The sequence below is a fragment of the Pogonomyrmex barbatus genome, unplaced genomic scaffold (genome assembly GCF_055798465.1).
Source record: "Pogonomyrmex barbatus isolate J1 unplaced genomic scaffold, ASM5579846v1 scaffold11, whole genome shotgun sequence".
Taxonomy (NCBI): domain Eukaryota; kingdom Metazoa; phylum Arthropoda; class Insecta; order Hymenoptera; family Formicidae; genus Pogonomyrmex; species Pogonomyrmex barbatus.
The window spans coordinates 6,286,482-6,305,920 of record NW_028297107.1 but is presented as its reverse complement, the minus strand read 5'-3'; the positions used below and the strand labels follow the sequence as shown (position 1 = coordinate 6,305,920).

The 19,439-nt window shown below is 41.4% G+C and overlaps 1 protein-coding gene across 1 annotated transcript in view; it reads left to right on the top strand.

Moving 5' to 3' along the window:
• Positions 1-12,108: 12,108 nt before the first annotated feature.
• The window catches only part of LOC105432025 (uncharacterized), a 53,786-nt gene continuing 46,455 nt past the window's right edge, over positions 12,109-19,439 (top strand). Inside the window, exon 1 of the mRNA XM_011646606.3 lies at positions 12,109-13,039. Within this exon, the coding sequence (XP_011644908.2) occupies positions 12,856-13,039 (184 nt within the window). The 5' untranslated portion in view covers positions 12,109-12,855. The remainder of the gene's footprint in view (positions 13,040-19,439) is intronic.

Genomic DNA, 19,439 nt, shown 5'->3' with positions numbered 1-19,439 from the left:
ACTTTTTAACCTAACAAGTCTCATAAGAAAATCTTTATGTCTGAGACTTTTATTAAATCGAACGTCTACGTTTACGTCATCGCATTTATTTCGATTTAGTCGAATCTCTGCAAGTTATGTAAAGCTTTAATTGAAGCTAATTTATATACAATTTATATATACGTTAGAAAAAGAAGAAATTTATACAAAGGCCTTAATAGAAACTTGAGCAACATACAATTTGCTTTTAATATTATTTGGTTTTATAATAAATATAAATTAAGTATTTATATTTAAATTAAGATAAATTAAAATAGAATTTAGTTTCTCTTATTTTATTAGTTATTAACATTAAAAATTTAAGATTTAAAAATAAAGCATAAAAGTCTTTGTTAATTTTTTGTTAAAGATTCTATATTACAAATAAATATAAATTCTAAATATAAATTAGAGTATTTGACTGGTATATGAAATAACTGACATATGATTACTAATTATTGATATAGAATGAAGTATTAATGTATCAGATATGACAGCATCTGGAATGACAATAGCGTAATACGTGCAACAATAATAATAGACTGTCTGGCGAACGTCGACGAGATTAACAGGCCCTTTAACAAAGTAGCTGATGGACCGCCAAATGTTTCTTCGTCGGCGTCTGGGCTTTTTAGAAAGAGGATCACTTCCTAACTAGATGCCTGCAATTACGACCCAATTACGATGTATAATGGCGACACACGGTGCGCGATCTAAAATTGGTGGCAATTTGGGGCGACAAACGATTAGGACACGCGATCTATAACGGAAGCAGCCACCACGTCACGCCAATTATATCAGCCATTTTCGAGCAAGCCGCGAAGGACCATTGTCGTCGGATGGATAAAAGAAGAAATCGGGGAATTTTTTGCGTGTCGCCCAAATGTGCCGGCAGGCTGTCAAAACCTATCATTTCGCGTTCGCGAGCCTAACCGGCTTGGTTCCGGCGTAATAGGGCCCCGATCGACAAAGATGGCCGACACAATGGCCGCGAATAACCGGCCGCGCAGCCTTTCGCACGGCTGTTTAGCCACCTTAAACGAAAATTTGCCCGTCTGTTAAATGCCGACACGCGATTCTATGGCATCTGCTGACCGTCTCCCGCCCAATGACCCAATGACTAGAAGAAGCCGCCCTTTGTCGGCGGCGAAATGCAGTGAAACTGCAAAACCGCGACATAACACGGGGTTTCGGGAATATCGAGGGAGTCTTTAGATCGAATCCTGTGAATTCGTAATACATTGGAATCCTAGTGGAACCAGTGGAATCTTAGATGTTTCCGCACCCAAACCTTCAAGATTTTAAGAATTTTAGATTTTTATGACTTTTGGGTGCTCGTTTTGAAGTTTTAATTCATAGATATTTTTAGAAAGGAGTAATTTTTATTTATTTTTTTTTAAATTATATTATCAAATAATTTGTGAAATAAATTCAACATCAATGACATCTTGAAAAGATCATAATAAACCCCTTATATTAATTGGGACGTCTCATTTGTTTCACCCGACAGTCTCAGTCATTGAATTTTTTTCACGGCGCATTATACTTTTCGATAATAATTCACGGCAGCTTTCACGTGACTATCACGGGGATTTGATGTCCCGGACTGACTGGGTCCCGGATTTTATTGCGACGGTAGAGGAATGCAGTGGTGCACGTAAATCCACTGGTTAGGAACAGGTCTGAGGATCAGTCTGAGGGTAGCAGTAGAAGGTGCGGATTGAATCTGTCGAGGTTGTTGCTCTGACTGACTTTGAAAACAGATTAGGAGATGGTAGTAGTGTAAGTTTTTATTATGCCTTGGAAAGGTTGTGAATACCACTTTCTCTCACAAGAGATAGACGGCAGTACGTAATAACAAACCTCTAATATTCCATTGTTTTTATCTAAAGAAAAAAAGAGGAAATAATTTGCCTCTAAATTAGTACGCTTGTGATATTTATTATTAACGCGGGAGGATTTGACGATGATCTGATTCGTTATTTCTCTCCTACTCGCAGAGGATCCAATTGCTGAGCTAATTGCAACCCCTTCGCGCGTGATTACACACGGCGACCCATTAGCGGCAAATTGATCGATACGGCGGTAATAGACACGCGCGACCGCTAAATCCTCGTAAAGTTCGGCTTTTCGGGATCGTGGACGCTTCAGAGAAGCGCGCCCGGTGCGGGGGAGGGTGGCTTTCGGAAATCGCGTCCGCTCGTCGCTTCGTTCTCGAGGGACATTCGACGAGGGTTCGGGAGTGAGGGGAACGGTTTGCACACTCGGTTGACATCGAGATCTAGCGACGTGTCTAATTGGAGCCACTTTAACCACGAGGGCGGGCAGGGTGGGATAAGCCGTGAGCCATCCACCACCGTTGGGATATCACCCCTTCCTCTCCCTCTGGGCTTATAACCACCCGGGAGATCTTCCACGGACCTCTACCCTCGGTGGTTACATACATGAAACGCTCCCCTTTCCCCCGGTAACATTCCTGGCTGCCTCCCCGCGTGCCGTTGTGTATCTTACGCCGAATCCGGCGTAAATAATGCCGATTATCCCCCCGGCAATTGTTTTATCGACCGGACTGTCCCGTTTAAGAAGGAGTCTACGGAGAGGGTGGCAAAAGAGGGAGCAGCAGGGTCGAAGTGGTTGCTGCTTCCTTCCCCTCGAACAGACCGTGGCACAGATTTACGAGTAATTCTAAACGGGGGTTGGCGAGGACTCGTAAAGTAAATTTCGCTTGTTTTCTCGTTGGTTCGAAAAAAGCCTGGAGAGAGGAGGCGAGAGTTCAAACGGCGGTGTGGTAACTGTAATTTCGCTCGAGGTGGAAATGTTCGAAAGGGTGCGACTGCTCTTGCAAATTTATTACGAGAACTGGAAAGATGTATAATCAGCGGATGCTCGTGGAACGTGACGTGCATTGCTTAATGGATATTTTCTTAAAATTGAAGTACTTTTTGAAAGTTTTTAAGATTGTCCAATAAAAACAATCTTAATTTTTTTTCGAGGTTATTAAATAACTTAGTAACAGATGAAAGGATTCTCTCTTTCTCTTTCCCTTTCTCTCTCTTCTTTTGATAGAAGAGTGTCTTTTCATAATTCATTTCGCATTTTTTTGCATTCAGTCAAAGTGTCGTAAGATCGCATTATTAATTTTCGAGATCCTCCGGTTTTAATAGTCCCAGTCCAATCGAGGCTGGAGATCGTTTGATGGAACTCGTCGAGCTTCGCTCGCTTTTTGCCTTCCGCTAATTATGAAATTACCTAGGAACGTCCCGTACCATCGAGCTCCACCTCCCAACCTCCTTTTCCATCTTCTGAAGCGATATTTGAGCGCGAATTATGCCGGGTACTCTCTTCATCCTCCTCATTATTCCTCTCCCCGTCTTCCTCCCCTTGTCGTCCTGCGGACCGACCTCATCCTTCGTGACCTTTCTCTCCTCGTCGTCCTGCCGTCGAGAAACTTATCCGGTTAATGGCCCGGCCTTGTTCCGTAACATTCGTGAAATTCACAGACTATTTCGGGCACGGCCCGGCGAGTTATGCTAATTGATTCACGATTTAAGCTGTAAACAAGTCGCGTCAGAAATAAACGATTAATATCGACTGACAATGGACATTTTACAAGATTCTATTTTCAATGGACATTTTACAAGATTCTATTTACGATTAACGAGTATCTAATTTATTAAATTATGAAATAGAGAATCAGATGAGATTTTACATATGTTAAAATTAACATTTTTAAATAATTAAAAAGCTTTTATAAAATACTGTCATATACGTAATAAAAAATGCATTTTCCTTTCATTTTTCAAGAGAAATAAAGAGAAAATATTAAGACAAATGACAGTTTCCCAATAACGAAAATAAGTATTTCGAAAATATTTATAATTAATGTAATATTATGGTTATATATTTCTGCAAACCCACATGATTTATATTTTATATATTAATTTACATTTTGCTCATAAACATAAGAAATTTGATAATAACACAGTACTATCGCATACTTTTTGTCTTAATACAGGCATAACGATACACAATAATTACAGACCAGCGAGATATTGCATGTAAAAAGAGGGCAACCGCTTAAATAAAAAGCAGATTGAGCAGGTTGAAAAAAAATGAACGAAGGAGAAAAGTCGAAGTGCTCGTTCGCATCATCCTGCGTTCTTCCCTCTCTCTCTCTATCACTCGCCCCTCACCACTCAAGTCTTAACGACTAAATAAGTCCCCTCAATTAAAAAACTAATTTCGATTAGAGTCCCCGGGCGGCCATTTGGCATCGTGTAACTACATCTCGCAAGATAGCAATAGCGAAGGGTTGGTAGGGATAGAGGGGAGGTCGCTGAGTGCGATATGCCCCGGGACGACGAAGGGAGGAGAAAGATCGGTGCTATTTTTTTACTCCGGGACTTCTGTCCGTCGTTGTTGCGTTTTATCATCCGCTGTTGTGGCGTTCTATTACTGGCATTCTAACAGCAGGGACACCTAAATTTGACATCTTGGAATATTCATTGTATTTTATTACGATATTATTCAAAAGAGACGAAAAGAGAACGTTCGAAGCTTTATTTGCTTCATCAAGAAAAAATTCTTTGATATAAAAGATGTGAAATAAAATATTTTACAAAGAAGATAAAGAAAGGTGAGTACCTGTTATTTGAATATGAGTAAAGTATTATGAAATTAACAACTATTTTTATAATAAAATAATCATTAGAATACTTTAACATTTATTTAAGAAATTTTTCAGCGCCTTATTTCAACTTTAGTAAAATCTGATAAAATTTTTCCGTGTTATAATTTTAACGTTAGAAGATTATTCAACTGAGGGAGTTATTTAATCCAAATAACAATTTCTATAGAATCTAATCTCTTTATTCATTTTATGGATTTTTATAAGCATTTCTATTTTATTTCTGAATTTCTGTCGGGATGGATTTTTATAGGACTTATGAACTTAATCCTGATGCAAGGCAACTTCTCACAACTTTTCCTCCGCGTTTCCTCTTTATCGCATTCCCTCTAGGGACTACTCTACGCAGAATTTTTCTTCGAGCTACGAAGGAGGCGCGGTATATATATATATGTGTGTGTGTGTGTGTGTGTGTGTGTGTGTGTGTGTGTGTATATAAGCATGCACTTATTTATGTCCGTATTAGTATTTATGTTAGGTGTGTGCACCTACGGCACCCCGTGGCTCTCAGGCGTGGACGCCTCAGCCGCCATTTGTTATTCTAATGTCGCATTATATATTTGTTTGGGCGTGGGCGGGTGAAACCCAAAGTGTGAAACACGTTGTAACGCCGGTCCTCCTGGAATTCCATCCTCTCGTGGATGCTCACCCACGTGACCGTGGGCTTTGTGCCCATTGAAAAGATTTTCGTCGATTCGGTGGTATCTATCTGCTCAGCTCTTTCGCTCTTTCTATCTTTTCAATAAAAAAGCGGATTTATCATTGCTCCTATCGTTCTTCGAATTTTACTCTTTTACGATTTATTTTTTCAATTCAAAATATTTCGCTGGAAACCGTTTCAAACCGATGGATAATATTTTATTTTAATCGTTTTTCCTTTTTTCTTCACAAATTAATATCTCGATAATATCTCTAAATTTGGATATAATATGTAATCTTTTTTTTTCTCTCTTTTTTTCATCTCCTTACATTAACAAAAATTAGTACTGCTATTTTTCATCACTCTTAATTATTTTATTGAGTATTTTTTATCCAGCATTAATCTTGATCGCATAGTGATCTTTATATTGTTTTTGGTTCTTATTTGTCTGCGCATCGGGTGTCGGAGAAAGATTGTGAAAATGAGCGAGCCTACCGGCGCGAAGTTTATTTTTGACTTGCTCATAAATACGCAGCGTGAAAAATTCGTTGTGTTATTTCCGAGATAATCGTCGCACAATTTTTGCCGATTTCGTATAAGCTGTGACGGAGATAGTAATAGGAACGGTACCATTTTCGACGTTGTCGTGGAACTTTAATTCGCTCTTATTGCGTGTAAAGCTCACGTTCTATACAGGATTGAGGGAAACGATAAAAATACTGTTCGGGTAAAAATATTTCCCATATATTAAGAAGTATTCCATAGACCTCGACTGGCAGTTGAATTTCGATATAATGTTCTTATTAACAGCCTATGTCTTTTTATTTTTAAGCAACTTACTAATTTAGATTACGTTTTGTAATGCTGTTTAATTGCATTTAATAAGTTGCTGTTTGACATATTTGTAATATTATTAGATGCGCGTCCCAAGTATATTTTACTTAATACACAGAGAATAGTATCAACATAATTAAGTAATCAATCAATAAAAAGCATTAAGAAATTAATGAATCGATTAAATAATCGCGCTATCTTTATAATGTCCATTGCTCGTACATTTGCCTCGTATATTTACATCTGTGTGTGAGTCAGTTTGTACGCGCACTAGTGGACCTAGATAAGCATCGTACGACGTTTAATACTACACTGGGCCCCGTGTGCGATCGTCGTGGCAGGTAAACGGTTCCGAATGGGCCCAAGGCGATATACCTACCGGCGTGTTGCGCTCATGTATCAGCAACAACGCCAGCAGGTAGGTAGGTGTGCTGTGGTATACGACGCGGTCCACCGCAAACTTAGGCAGGTATTTAACCCTTTCCAGTCCAGCGATTTCGGTAAATGGAAGCTTTGCTTCCGAAATGGGAGAAATAAGAGTTAAGAGTTTTTTTTTAAAGAAAAACTTTCTTGATCCCAAGCATCTAATTTTAAAATAATATAAATGTCCAATGTTTTATATAAATATCTGCCATTATATCGTCAGTCCTTTTGTGTTAAAATTAATTTCACTAATAACTATGAATGAATGAAACTTTACTTTGTGCTTGTGGATTCTATTTTATTCGAATAATAAATGTGGCGAGAGGCTCGAGCATCAAGATTCATCGATTCACGGCACATCGCGAGTCACGATGGAAGAGGTTTCGTCAGCGTTTTTCCCCAGACACTTCGGGGTCGATCTCGTCCCCGTGTGGCGAACCTCTCACCCACCTAGGCCGAGTTATGGCAGCGCGTACGCCTCGATGGCTCCCATATATCCACATCGTTCGTCGCTACGTCAATGCGAAGTGAGCACACATAGTGCCACCATTCCCCGATATGATTATGGTTGCGGATATACACGAAAGCGAGCGTTCTGTATGCGCCCCGTCATGAGTTATTCATGGGATACATAGCCCGGTTCCTGCCCCCTACACGTGTTCTTACGCCCCATCTTCTTCTTCTCCCGATTTACTTTCTCCTTTTTCTTCGTACTTTCTCCGTTCTTCTTTTGTGTTCGCTTCTCTTGAACGTACTACCTATCGCTTTTCCGCCTACATAGGAACCTGCGAAGAAAGAGCGGTCGAAAACTTTATGCGCGTGATTATCGGCTCTTTTGCTTTGAAAGAAAGTTTCCTCACAGTGTAGAGAATATTCTATAAAATATGATAAAAATGAGAAAGAATGAGTAAAAAAGTATTAAAAAGTTTTTTCCTCTAAAATTTAATCCACTTGATTAGCACATTATTTTAAATAATATATTTTTGAATTTAATTAAATCAAGTTTCAGAAATGTAAACAACGTTTTATATATTTCATTACAAAAGTAAATTATATTATTATAATCGTATTACATAATCGTGTTTTCTTTAGAAATTAAATAAAGGGCCTATGGATTTATTTTTTTTTTTTTTTTTTTGGAACCATAGTTTTCTCACGGGAGACACATATTTCTCTGAGAAATATGTAGACGAGTTCTCATTTTACATGGCGTTATGTTTTACTTTCCGGGGACTCTCTGAAAAGGGCTGGCGCCGCGACACTCTCAAGCAGAATTGAGTCCTCGATCTTAGCGACCCTCGAGTCGTCGGAAGCCCGTGTCTTTCCACAGGTCGCCGATGTTGTTTCTTTTTCTACCCTCCCGCTTCCTTTCGTACCTTCTTTCGTCTCTCTTTTCCTCTTTTTGTCCCTACCGACAGGATACTCAGTGTCTTTCTCCGACATCGTCTCCTCGTTATCGCCGCAAACGGCAATTTCGTCGTTATTATTAGGATTGCCCGAGGCTGGACGGGGGTGGCCTGGATGGAAAGAAACCGTATGTTTACCCTCTCCAGAAACCACTCGAAAGAGCAGTCGAGAAACTCGTGCCATGAGAGGTTGGAGTTTGTAACTCTGCTTGACTGGTTTCTGGCGTGCGATCCGTTCGGGGGAGGGGGAGGGGGAAGAGGCCCAACCGTGGGCAAGACTGATTTAAGCGTGACTGACAAAGTAACGTCTCTTTATTACTCAACGCGGAAAAATCCTAATGTTGGGATCTTTGATCTTAATTTTAATATCACATTATTTTCAACTTGTTTGAGATTCAGAACGACTGTATACGCGCATATAACTATATAACTTTCTCGTCTTATCCTCAACATCAGTTATATCGCGGACATTCTACCGTAATATAATTCCGAGTCACGCAAACATAACGACTATTAATATTTTTATTTCAACTTATGCTCGTCGGATTTGGACGTCTAGCCAACATAGAAGTTATCATCGTGAATTACGGTTCATGCACGGCTTCTAGCCAACACGAAAGTTGTTAAATAATTTATCAGAGGCTTAACGGGCGTCGCGTAACACGCCGATCACCTGGCCACGGCGCCAGCGGTACGTAGAGAACCCCGCGATAAGATCGGTCTCGCTGGTGTCGGTGTACTCGGCTTCAGAATCGCCACCGAACCCGATCGTTCCGCGTGGGTGGCCTTCCACCTCTTCCAAAGCCGGAGCCTTCCACCACCATCGGCCGTGTGGTGTGATACGGTGGTGTGTTCGCGCAGGCTTCTCTTCTCCTCGGATGATGAATGACCCCCGCGTACCCCCTCCCCCTTCCTCGCGACTCGCACCCTGTCGTGGCCCTACCGACTCTCCGCGTCCACCTTCGGCCAACGCGTTCGTTCGCCCTCTCTCTTCCCTCCCTTCGCGCCATTCCACCATGATATCCACCTTCCCCTCTCGCATCCCCCGACTCCGTCATCGAGCAGCCTCGCTCTGGTGGGTTTCGCCCGCTTCCTCTCCTTCCGCCAACACGCTCGTTTTATTTCTCGTTTATTTTTTTTCCACCCGCGAACCGTCGAGATGCAATTTGCATCCGAGCTGCTGCTGTTGCCGCCGTCCCAGCCGGTTGCCGCGAGCAACAACCGGCGTAGAAGCGAGCGACTCACCACTAGGGGAAATTATTTGTCAGTAGGAAGAAAATTTGAGCAAACGTCGATACAAATTGTCTTATTATCTTTTCGTTATAAAGTATGATAAAGGCAATATCGACGGCATTTACTACACATTATTGACAAGCGATTGTTATTGATGTGTGGTATAAATATAATTTATTTCAATAACACTCTACTACATTAACATAATTTATTGCGGCAATATTTGAAAAAAATAGTGGATATGTGATTTGATTTTTTTAATAGTACGATTATGTTATTTACATTTGACCTTCATGCGAAATCTATTCATAATAATCCACCAAAGAACCTCCCTGAATTCGTATTGTAGTCACGCGGTCATAATATCTGGTTAACAACGTGCTTTAAGTAGATCCACACGACTTTCGGGTGCGATCGGCGCGCGCATTTAAGTGGATACAGTCGTATAGTCCGTTAAATGGCGAACTTCGCCACGGGTGACGACTGTGAAAGACGACGGTGACACATCCCGGCAACCGCTTCAAAAAACATCGAGGAGAGTGCTGCGGGATGCGGGGAAGAAGTGGGGGATTGTTCCGGGGAACTGGCTTGTTTCTGCGGTTCACGATTTGACGACTTGCGCGTGAGCTAGGCTCCTATCCAGCTACCTGAAAGCGACTGGAAAGATGAAGGAAGAGAGACCGAGAGACTGCCCGGGCTTCATATTTTATGCTTTTAGGGGGCCCTTTATGTGCTCGACTACGGGGGCACCCAGCGTATCGAATAGAATTCGGAAGGCTGGGCATATACGTGATAGGTATTTTGACATGCCCGAGAAATTAGTATAATAAAGGGGCTAGGTAAAGCGTCTAAGTGCCTAAACACACGCCGTAAATCTACCCTCCCCCTCCACATTTCTCTGTTCGTCTCTCGATTCTCTCGTCGATCCGCGAACGTACCCCAGATCACCGGATCGAAATTGTCTCGTCGAGGCCCATTTTGTGGCTCGTTTGATCGATCGAGATGCATCTCAGACGTCGCGGACGCGGCCTCTAACGGTCCCCTTTGCGTCTTCGACGGTTTTATTACCGCTCGTCTCTCCAAACCTTCTATCCCTCCGTCTCATCTCGGTTCTGACGATAATGCTCGCGGAACTCTATCGTATTCTACCATTCCCGGCGAATATTCGTGGTACGTGCCTTAAGTAAAAATTCACCGCGAAACAGTGGAGCGAAGACATCCACTTGCGAATATGGAAAGTTGACAATGTCATTGATGATATCCATTTTTAACCACTAAGTATATAAATTAATATAATTGTTAACGAATACTGAATATAGATATTACTGAATATAGAAATATATTTTAGAGATTAATATTTTACAGATTAAATGACAAGATATTATTCAAGAGAATAACCTACTTTTATTCTCTTATATTATTCTTCTTTTTTATATTCAATTTTATATTTAAAGTAGTTTAATTAGGAATAGTTTAATGGCATATACACGGAAAATAGGTTTTATTCAAGTATCTAAAATATCTAAAAATTTGGCTAGATACACATTTAAGAAAATAGATCTAAAAATATATATTAAATGTTTGTACATAGCATAATAATCATGTTTAAGTAATAATTAATTGGATGATCCAACAATATTATTTTCAGATCTATATAAGATTAACTTTTTAGATCATCAAAAGCGTTTCTTTCATTGTAAATAAATATATTTTGTGTAAAAGTAAAGAGAGACAAACCTTCTAATCTCTAGAAGACAGGAATTGTGATGAGGCCATTAGATATTAATCACGTCGCAAATGATGGAAAAGCTGGTGTAATTTCTGGCGGTAACGGTGGAATGTGAGTTAGTGTCAAACGAAGGTAGAAAGAGATACGAGTATTACACTGGTCCAGATAACTCTTCCTAAAGATATGATCTTTTTCACGCAAATTAGAGTGTACAACTGGCGTACAACGGATTGCGCATTGTTGACGGTTATACCCCTCGGTCCTCATGATTATTCTCGGCACAAGCAACCCTCCTCGTTTTTCGGAATCCCTCGCGAAAGCTTTTAGCTACGTATTACGTGCCAGCGCGTATCCCATCGCATTCGTGATTCTCGGCTTAAATAAATTCTCTTCACGCTCTATCGTTGCCTTCTCTCGGAAAATCAACGCGAGTACATCTCCATCGGAGAAGTGTAACTTCATAGCATCGCTCGAGTTGGCATCGCTTGGCAAAAGACTTGAACGTTTCCCTCAAACAGACTGTATCCGGTCTTATCTCACGCGAATCGAATTTTCATGCTCGACAAAATAATGTTGAAACACTCGTTAAACAATCCTCGTTAAACGATCCTCGGTTGCATGATCATCACCCCCCAAGCGAGGGCGCGCGCGTCCTCCCGATGTTTGCCTTGCTCCGATAGGATAAATCGTCTAATTAGAGAGCATCTATAAACCGCGCGCGGTGGTTTTAAGTGCTCGCGTTAATCAACAGACAACGAATCATGCGATTCTCGTTCCCCACAGCCTCGTTCTACGCCACTGCGAGAGCGGCGGAGGTACATACGTAGATACGAAACGCGTACGAACGCCGGCCATCCGGCGCGCGAGAGGTCGATCGATCTCTCTTTCGTCGTTGCGCGGCCACCGTGTCGCTGCTACGCCACTCCGAGATACCCACGTCGCCCCGTCGTCGCTGTAGTAGGGGAGGTCGGTGTCAGACGTTTGACAGTGGTGGTGGGATAGTCGCGGTGGTAGTGGTAGCGATAGTAGTAGTGGTAATGACTGCGCTGAATGGGGGTGTTGTTGCTGGCTCGCAGGGTGTGGTGAGCGAGGAGAAGTGCCTTTTCCTCACGCACCGCCTTTACCGTCACGTGACCCGGCGGCTGGCCCGACGGTTCGACGGGAACAAAGAGAATGAGAGGCCCGAATGGTCGAGCGTCGCGCTGTCAACCGATAGGCTCCGCCTGCGGAGCTGGTCGATACGTGCGCGCGCAGCGCTCTCTCGTAATCGTCGGCTACGCCACGCTGCGCGAACCGCCGTGCCTCGCGGTAACGTGGTGGGGCAGTCGGTGCGCGTGGGAGGAGGAACGGCACGCCAGTGGAGTCCGGGAAGTCGAGCAGCGCAGACGCGTTGTGCGCCGTACGTTTCTCGTAAAGTCCAGCGACAGTAATCGACAACGACGATCAGCGTTGTATCAGTCCAGGGTGGAGATACGAGAGTGACAATTCGCCGCGGGACTTCGAAAAAATTTTCCGCGCTAACAGATATCGCATTCGCACGATTACCCCGATTACCCCGAGGGGAGAGGTGGAGGCGTCCCCGCTCGCCGTCGCGAGCCAATATGTCGATACGAAAGAACGTTTGGTGACAGAAAAAGGACAAGGAGGAGACAAGGACGAAGTGAGGAACGAGAAACGTAATAATATGCCTAATTGTCGCGAGTGAGGGTGAGGATTTTCTCGGCTTTCCTTAAAAAAAGAGAGGAAAGTGGAGGACCCTGGTGACACGAACCGTCAAAAAAATCGTGACAGAGAGAAAGAGAGCACGAATCGGTCGGAGTAAGAAGATCGGAGTAACAAGAGATCGGACGCGTACGAGTAAGTGTCGTCGCGCGCGCGAGGAGGGATGCCTACGAAGGGGGAGAGGGGAAAAGCGACGGACTTCAGCATCGCGGCCATCATGGCGCCCAGGGGTTCGTCCTTCGGGCATTACCACCTGCAGGGCATCGGCAACGCTGCTGCCACCGCTAATACCAGCCTGGAATGTTCAGCCGGCAATGGATTCGTTGCTGGATCGGCATTGGATCACCGTGAGTCTCTCTTTTTATGGATATAGAATCCGCTAGTAATTTCTTCGAAAATACCCATTCTTAGCTATCGAGCTAGGCAACCTTGTGTGGCAGACCTGGCAAAATACCTGTTTCCGCACAAGGGGAAGAACAGTTTTGCCGGCTTTATCTTAAAATTTGACCAGATATAGATCTGAAAATTATTTTGTTTATGTAGGACGCTTCAGCATTATTGCAACAATTTTTGATATTTTAGCAATCAATTTGAATGTCCTACAAAATTTATTTTAATATGGTTCGATCAAATTATTTTCAGATCTATATCTGGTCAAATTTTAAGATACTTCAGCAAAACTGTTTTGTCCATACGGAAGTGACCAGTCACATTTTGTAATAACCTGTGTGAGAGCTAGGATTATTCATAATTTATTGATAACAATTATCTGGATAACAAGATTAATCCTACAATCGTTTGTTATTGAATGCTGACATAATTCTAGTTGAACGATAAGATAAGGCAGTTGACAAACAGGAAGTCTTTAATTTTTTTGTAGATATTGTAGATATTGTAGATATTGAATCATTTTAAATATTATCTAAAAAAAAAAAAAAATTGACAGTCACTTGTTTTCGGTATTTTATTAATTTTCAACGAATACTTCGATTCAAGATGGAGTTGGTAGCTCCTCCGAAGTCGGTCCTCCTTCTTTCGTTCGCTTTGAGACATTTAATATTTGTGGCATTTATACCTTGACATTTCCGTGGCGCGATACGACAATGGAAAGTGTGAGAAATAAACTGTCGCAAACGGAACGCGGACGCAAGAAGAAACGAAGCTGATGGAAATGTCAGACGCTGAAGTGATAAACGCGAACGTGGCTCGTTTCGCGCATCGCTGCCGGCAGCGATGGTCGTAAACGGTGGAACGCACTTTGCAACATCCTCGTAAAACAATTTAATCGTATCTTCACGGTGTCGTAAGGTCTCGTAATGTAGTCCATCACGAAGACAGGTCCTAATTCCGTACAGTCAAAGACGAAAATATGCTCAAAAAAATTCGTTTATCTTCATTTTCATTGCTATTGCCGTCTCCTTCGTAGTGAGTCAGCGTTTTCATTTGCGATTATCAATAAATTGACATCAAGTCTTGTAATATTCTTTTTTTTTCTATGGAAGAGTAACAATATTTTAAATGAATTGTGCAATTCTATACGAAGAAATTGACGATAGCAATTTTCGAAGAAGTTTCTTACATTTTTTAAAACTATATCATATTGCATTATTTTTATTTTTATAGTTGAAAACACAAAAGATATACAGAATTGATTCATTTATAATGGAAAATTGAATTAAATTAAATGTCAGCATTTGATTTCAATGAATATATAGGGCATTTTGTTCAAATTTTCACCTTGATTTGTTTATGAAATTAATTTTCTCTTCATATATTTCTCTTTATCTATTTATCTTTCTCTGTTAAAGATTATTCTTAGTCTCAACATCTTAATTCCAATGATCGTTCGTATTTTTGATATTTTGAGAAAGAGACATGTGCGCCATCATGTGTCATCACAGAAAATTCGATTTAGCGAATCAAATCATCTCTCGTGGTTGTTAGCGCCGCAATAAAAGTCTTTTCGGGTTACAAAAGGTTAAGTTACGGGTTCATCTTAGGGATAACTGAGTTTACGACTTAACGAGCTTATTTAGAGCTTGTTAGTGTAAAGTGTACAACGCTTCTCGGTCTGTCCACATTACGGCGTGCTTTTCTATCCGACGGCCTGCGCGATTCGTCCGAGCGAACGGGTTGTAACATTTTCGCATCTATTCACTTCAACATTTTAGCTATTAGAGTACCTATTAGGGAAACATGCTGTTATATTTAAATACATAATTATAATTTATTTCCGATAATGTATCCGTAAATATTTTCACAAATGCAATCAACGTATAATTATTATCTACTGACTTAGGATTTAGGCAAATATTATTAATAGAAGAAAATTTGCTAATCAAATTTTTAGTATCTCGAATATATCAATCTTATTTAATTATTTTTTTTTTTTTTAATCTTTGATTTTTCTTTTACGCTGTTTACGTCTTTCAGTAATTTTGGATAATTATTTTTTGAAGCATATTTAAATTTCAAATGAAAATTAAAATCTGCGAAATCGTCTAACATCAGGCCAGCCCAATCTTAGCCTTCGACCTAGAACGGGAGTGTTGATCGCGCGCTATCCCGTTAATTAGGAATACGCGATTCGTCGGGCGAGCATGTCGGAAGAAAAAAGCGTCGTTTGGCAAGCCGAACGATAATTAGCGTCCAAAATAGCGTTCGCACTCATGCAACGGGAACGCTAGGCCACGGCTGCTACCGGCGAATCGCTGCCAGCAAATTGCGCGTAAATTTTACCTGTTCGCACCAGAATTAACGAGCGTCCATTAGACGTGCTAAGCAGATGGTGATCTAGCGAGATCGGAGTCCCCTTCGCAGATTTATGGAGCTTTTCGGTGACGAAAGAAACTCGATGCAAATTGGACGCAGGATTCGTAGCCAAGGAATGTACGTGTAGAACTGTGAAGTTACGCAACCAGCACTTTGTCATTCCGCAGATTAAACTGGACTTGTTACAAATATCGTGAAAGATTATTTGTCTCACAATAATATGATTCGAAAAATAAAATTACCTTTTATAAATTCTTCTCTGTGATGATGTTGTCTTTCTCTGTCTTCTGTGTAAAAAAATGTATGATTGAACTTGAATATTATGATTAAGACCATAAAATATAATAAAAATGGGAAAATGAAATAGAAAAATATGAAATGAAGAAAGGAGAAAATAAGAACAATAAGAATTAATACGCGAATATGTAAATCATGTGAAATTATACAATAGTAATGATTAAATCAACAATTTAATCATTCGACGATTGATTTGTGACGATTACATGATTGTTATTACATAATAAAAATATATAAAAATGAAATTCAAATTTAAAACCCTAATATTTATTTTAAAAACATAAATAAAAGTTATAAATTTTTATGTGTCAAAAACTCATCAACGCTGATAAAATAATAAAACGTTCTACAAATGTTGATAATCATACAAATAGAGAAAGATCGAACAGTTCTTTTAGAGAGTTAAATGAAATTTCTGCTCGAGCTTTTATATCTTATTTTTACTTAAAAACTTGATTAACATGTCAAGAAACATAGAAAAGCCAAATATATCGTGCATTATGAAATGTAATAGGTTTGTAAGAATGTCTACATCTCGGAGAGAAACTATGTAGTATAAAATTCCACGATAAAAAATATCTGAGCTATAAAAATTCCAAAGTCTCAATTAAGCGTCTTAGAAAGGTTGAAGGAATCGTGTTTTACGGCGCAGGGAAAATTGTGCGTTTAATTATACAAATTTCTAGACTGCTTGTTGCGACATGTGAAAAACAATTGGTTGTTGGAAGATGCAAGAATATAAAAATCAAGTAATGCGGTCATCCATAGCAATTGTCTTTCGCCATTGCGAGACTTACCGCTGTTACACCTGCACTTCGTCGTACCTAATATCAGCATTGCGCAATTATTATCGCGTGTGTATTCCTTCCTGTGAATGCGCTCGATGTGTATAATACGATCGATGCGCGTAGCGTAATTATGAAATTACGAGATAAGAAACGTGTTAACATATTCAAATGGAGATCGCGCTAGTTGGTGCGCCTTATCACTTCATTCTTTTTTCAGTGTTCCTGAAAAATATTTATAATTTTTTATTTTTAAGAAGAGTTCAGAAGAGTTACGCAAACACAATTCATGATAATACAATTTATCCAAAAAAAAAAGGAACTCTTTAATCGCAAAAACAAAAGATTCTGGGAAACAGAAATAGCGATGGCGTGCGATTATTCGAGTTTGAAATAAGCTGAGGTAAAAAAATGCGGTTTATGATAGCACTTTTTTTTGCTAATACTATTTTATCTCGCTTGTTCGTCGGATAGCACAAACTCGAAGAAGCGCGTCAGAAAGCGCGATGAGAAAAGAGAACGAGATGACGCGGTGAGATGAAAAAGGCGCACGAGAATAGCGCGTTTTTCCGTGCGACCTGCATTTTTATGCCGCTGGCTCGAACGTAAATCGCCCGAGCGTGTTTTTGTCGCCGGAGACTCGTCCGACGCCTTTCAGCCAGTAATCACATTAGCGCACTTAACGACGCCATTACGTTCGCCGCCGGCAATCCGAAGGATTCTTAATCGTCGGCCGCGTTCGGTCGAAGCTCTCGCTGTCCCTAGTGTAGTGGGCGGGCATTAAATACCGGCCGCGGTGCAATTAGAGATTCATGAGATCCGCGATATCACTCCGTGAGAGATCGTAATCATTGTCTCTGGCGAAGTCATTATTCCGCGCGCGAGAGCAATGCAAAAAGAGTCGCGACGCCGTCGCGAGTAACGATCGCCCCGGCTTAACCCAGATTTGAATTGATTACGAGGCGAGGCGAGCCGAGATGAGTGAGCGAACTTCTTGCCTTTTCCTTCCTCCTCTCTTTCTCTTCTCGTTTTCTTTTCTTTTCCTCTCTCTCTCTCTCTCTCTCTCTCTCTCTCTCTTTCTCTCTCTCTCTCTCTCTTCCCTAGCGCATCGAGGATCGAGGATCGTGTCCTTTTTCGTTATTTTCGAGATCGCGCCGAAGTATGCGCTTCCTGCGTGTGCGCGAGATCCGAAACCGGTTCGCGTGTACGAGATCGGGGCGTGTGTTGTACCCCCGCGCTTCCTCATCTAATTTCCCAGCTAGCGAAATCGGACTCGCTCGTCCGTCTCGCGCCGCGAGATCCTTGCATGCGCGAAATTAGCGGATCCGTTACAAACCGGTTTAAGCCCTTTCCCGCCCGAGATAGATGTCCGGAGAAGGGCACTCGGATTAAGGAATTACGTAAAATTCGCGCTCCGAGTCTCCGATAAGAGATTGCCCACGCCTGTTCGCGTATCTCCAACAAAGTGTTTTACAGTGTCTTTCGAAGGGTGCGAGGGTTTTGACGGAACATGAATGTGACCTCGAATCTCGGATAGTCCGGTTTTACATTATTCATTTGAGGAACGTTCTCTCTTTCAAATACCTCGTCGTTTTTCTGTACACAATTATAAATATTTATAAAAAATTTATATTTAACGAGCGAAAGAACCAAGAGAGGCGGAAGTACAATAAAATTAATGAAACTTGATCTTCGATCTTTCTTCAAATTGTTTTTTGACGGCCGTCGCAATTTCTTTACGTTTCGATTGATATTGCAAAAAGTACAAGGTACATTCTGAATTAGCTCAAAATCCACTGAGTTTGGTGTGAAAGTACATGACGCGAAAATAACATACTCCAAGAATAGCTCGCGCATAATTTAATTGTCATGCGGAATCTCTTAAAACTTAATCCAATCTTGATAGAGGAATGCCACATATATACTCTAAACTCTCCATCTCCGTTCGGATTATAGCGATGTAATTAGCCGCGAGACGGAGTTGCGTTTGCGTGATCGAGTAGCGGCGTGTTTCGCGATCTAAATGAAATGCAATTTATTTTTTAATGCGCTTCTCTCTGTAATCCGTCGGCAGTAATGGCGTCGTGTTGACGGTTCGTTGCGAAACCGGGGTATTGCCACCGTTTTACACACGCGCTGGCGTTTTTTGCGCCGTTTCCGTCGATGCGAGTCGATTATTTCTTTTAAAGTACCCTAATTAAGAGTCATCACACTTCGCCACCGGATCATATCGGCGTCGAACGTGAGTGCAAGATAATACGCCGCGTATTATATTTCAACCATAATTATCGCAATTTTCTATAGCGTAATCGCAGTATCACACGTTACGCACTACATAACGTGAAAATCATTTTTCCTCAGCACGGCGATAATTCGCTAATAATTATGACAATCAGGTCGTAGATCTAGTTAGGCATCTGAAAATAGATCGAGACGATTAATCGAATTCGTTACACACATCCGAAGATTACCGAAATTAGAGCAGCTCGGCTCGCCCAAGGTAGCTGCACGAAATTCACCTATTCGATTTCTAAATCGATATCCCTCGCCCGTGCCGAGATCGGAACTCGATCTCTCGTACCTGCGATGGGCACGTTTCTCTTTTCCGGCCTGGATAAAACTTGGCGATTCCGGTAACGCGATCGTCAATCGGATTGCGCTTATACGTCGATCCTCTCGAACGGGGACGTCCTTCGCAGCGGGGCCTGGGTGGTGACAGGATTCTGGGTGGTCGGTCGTCGGTCTCGGCAAAAGGAAGCTTACGTCAGTAGCTCGGTCATATTTCTTCTGGTCTTAAAAGATCACATGGAGCATGGGACCACCTTCTCGCACACATACGCGCGCGCGCGCGCACACGCACATACACACAATGTGCGAGGCTATCCCCTCTTTC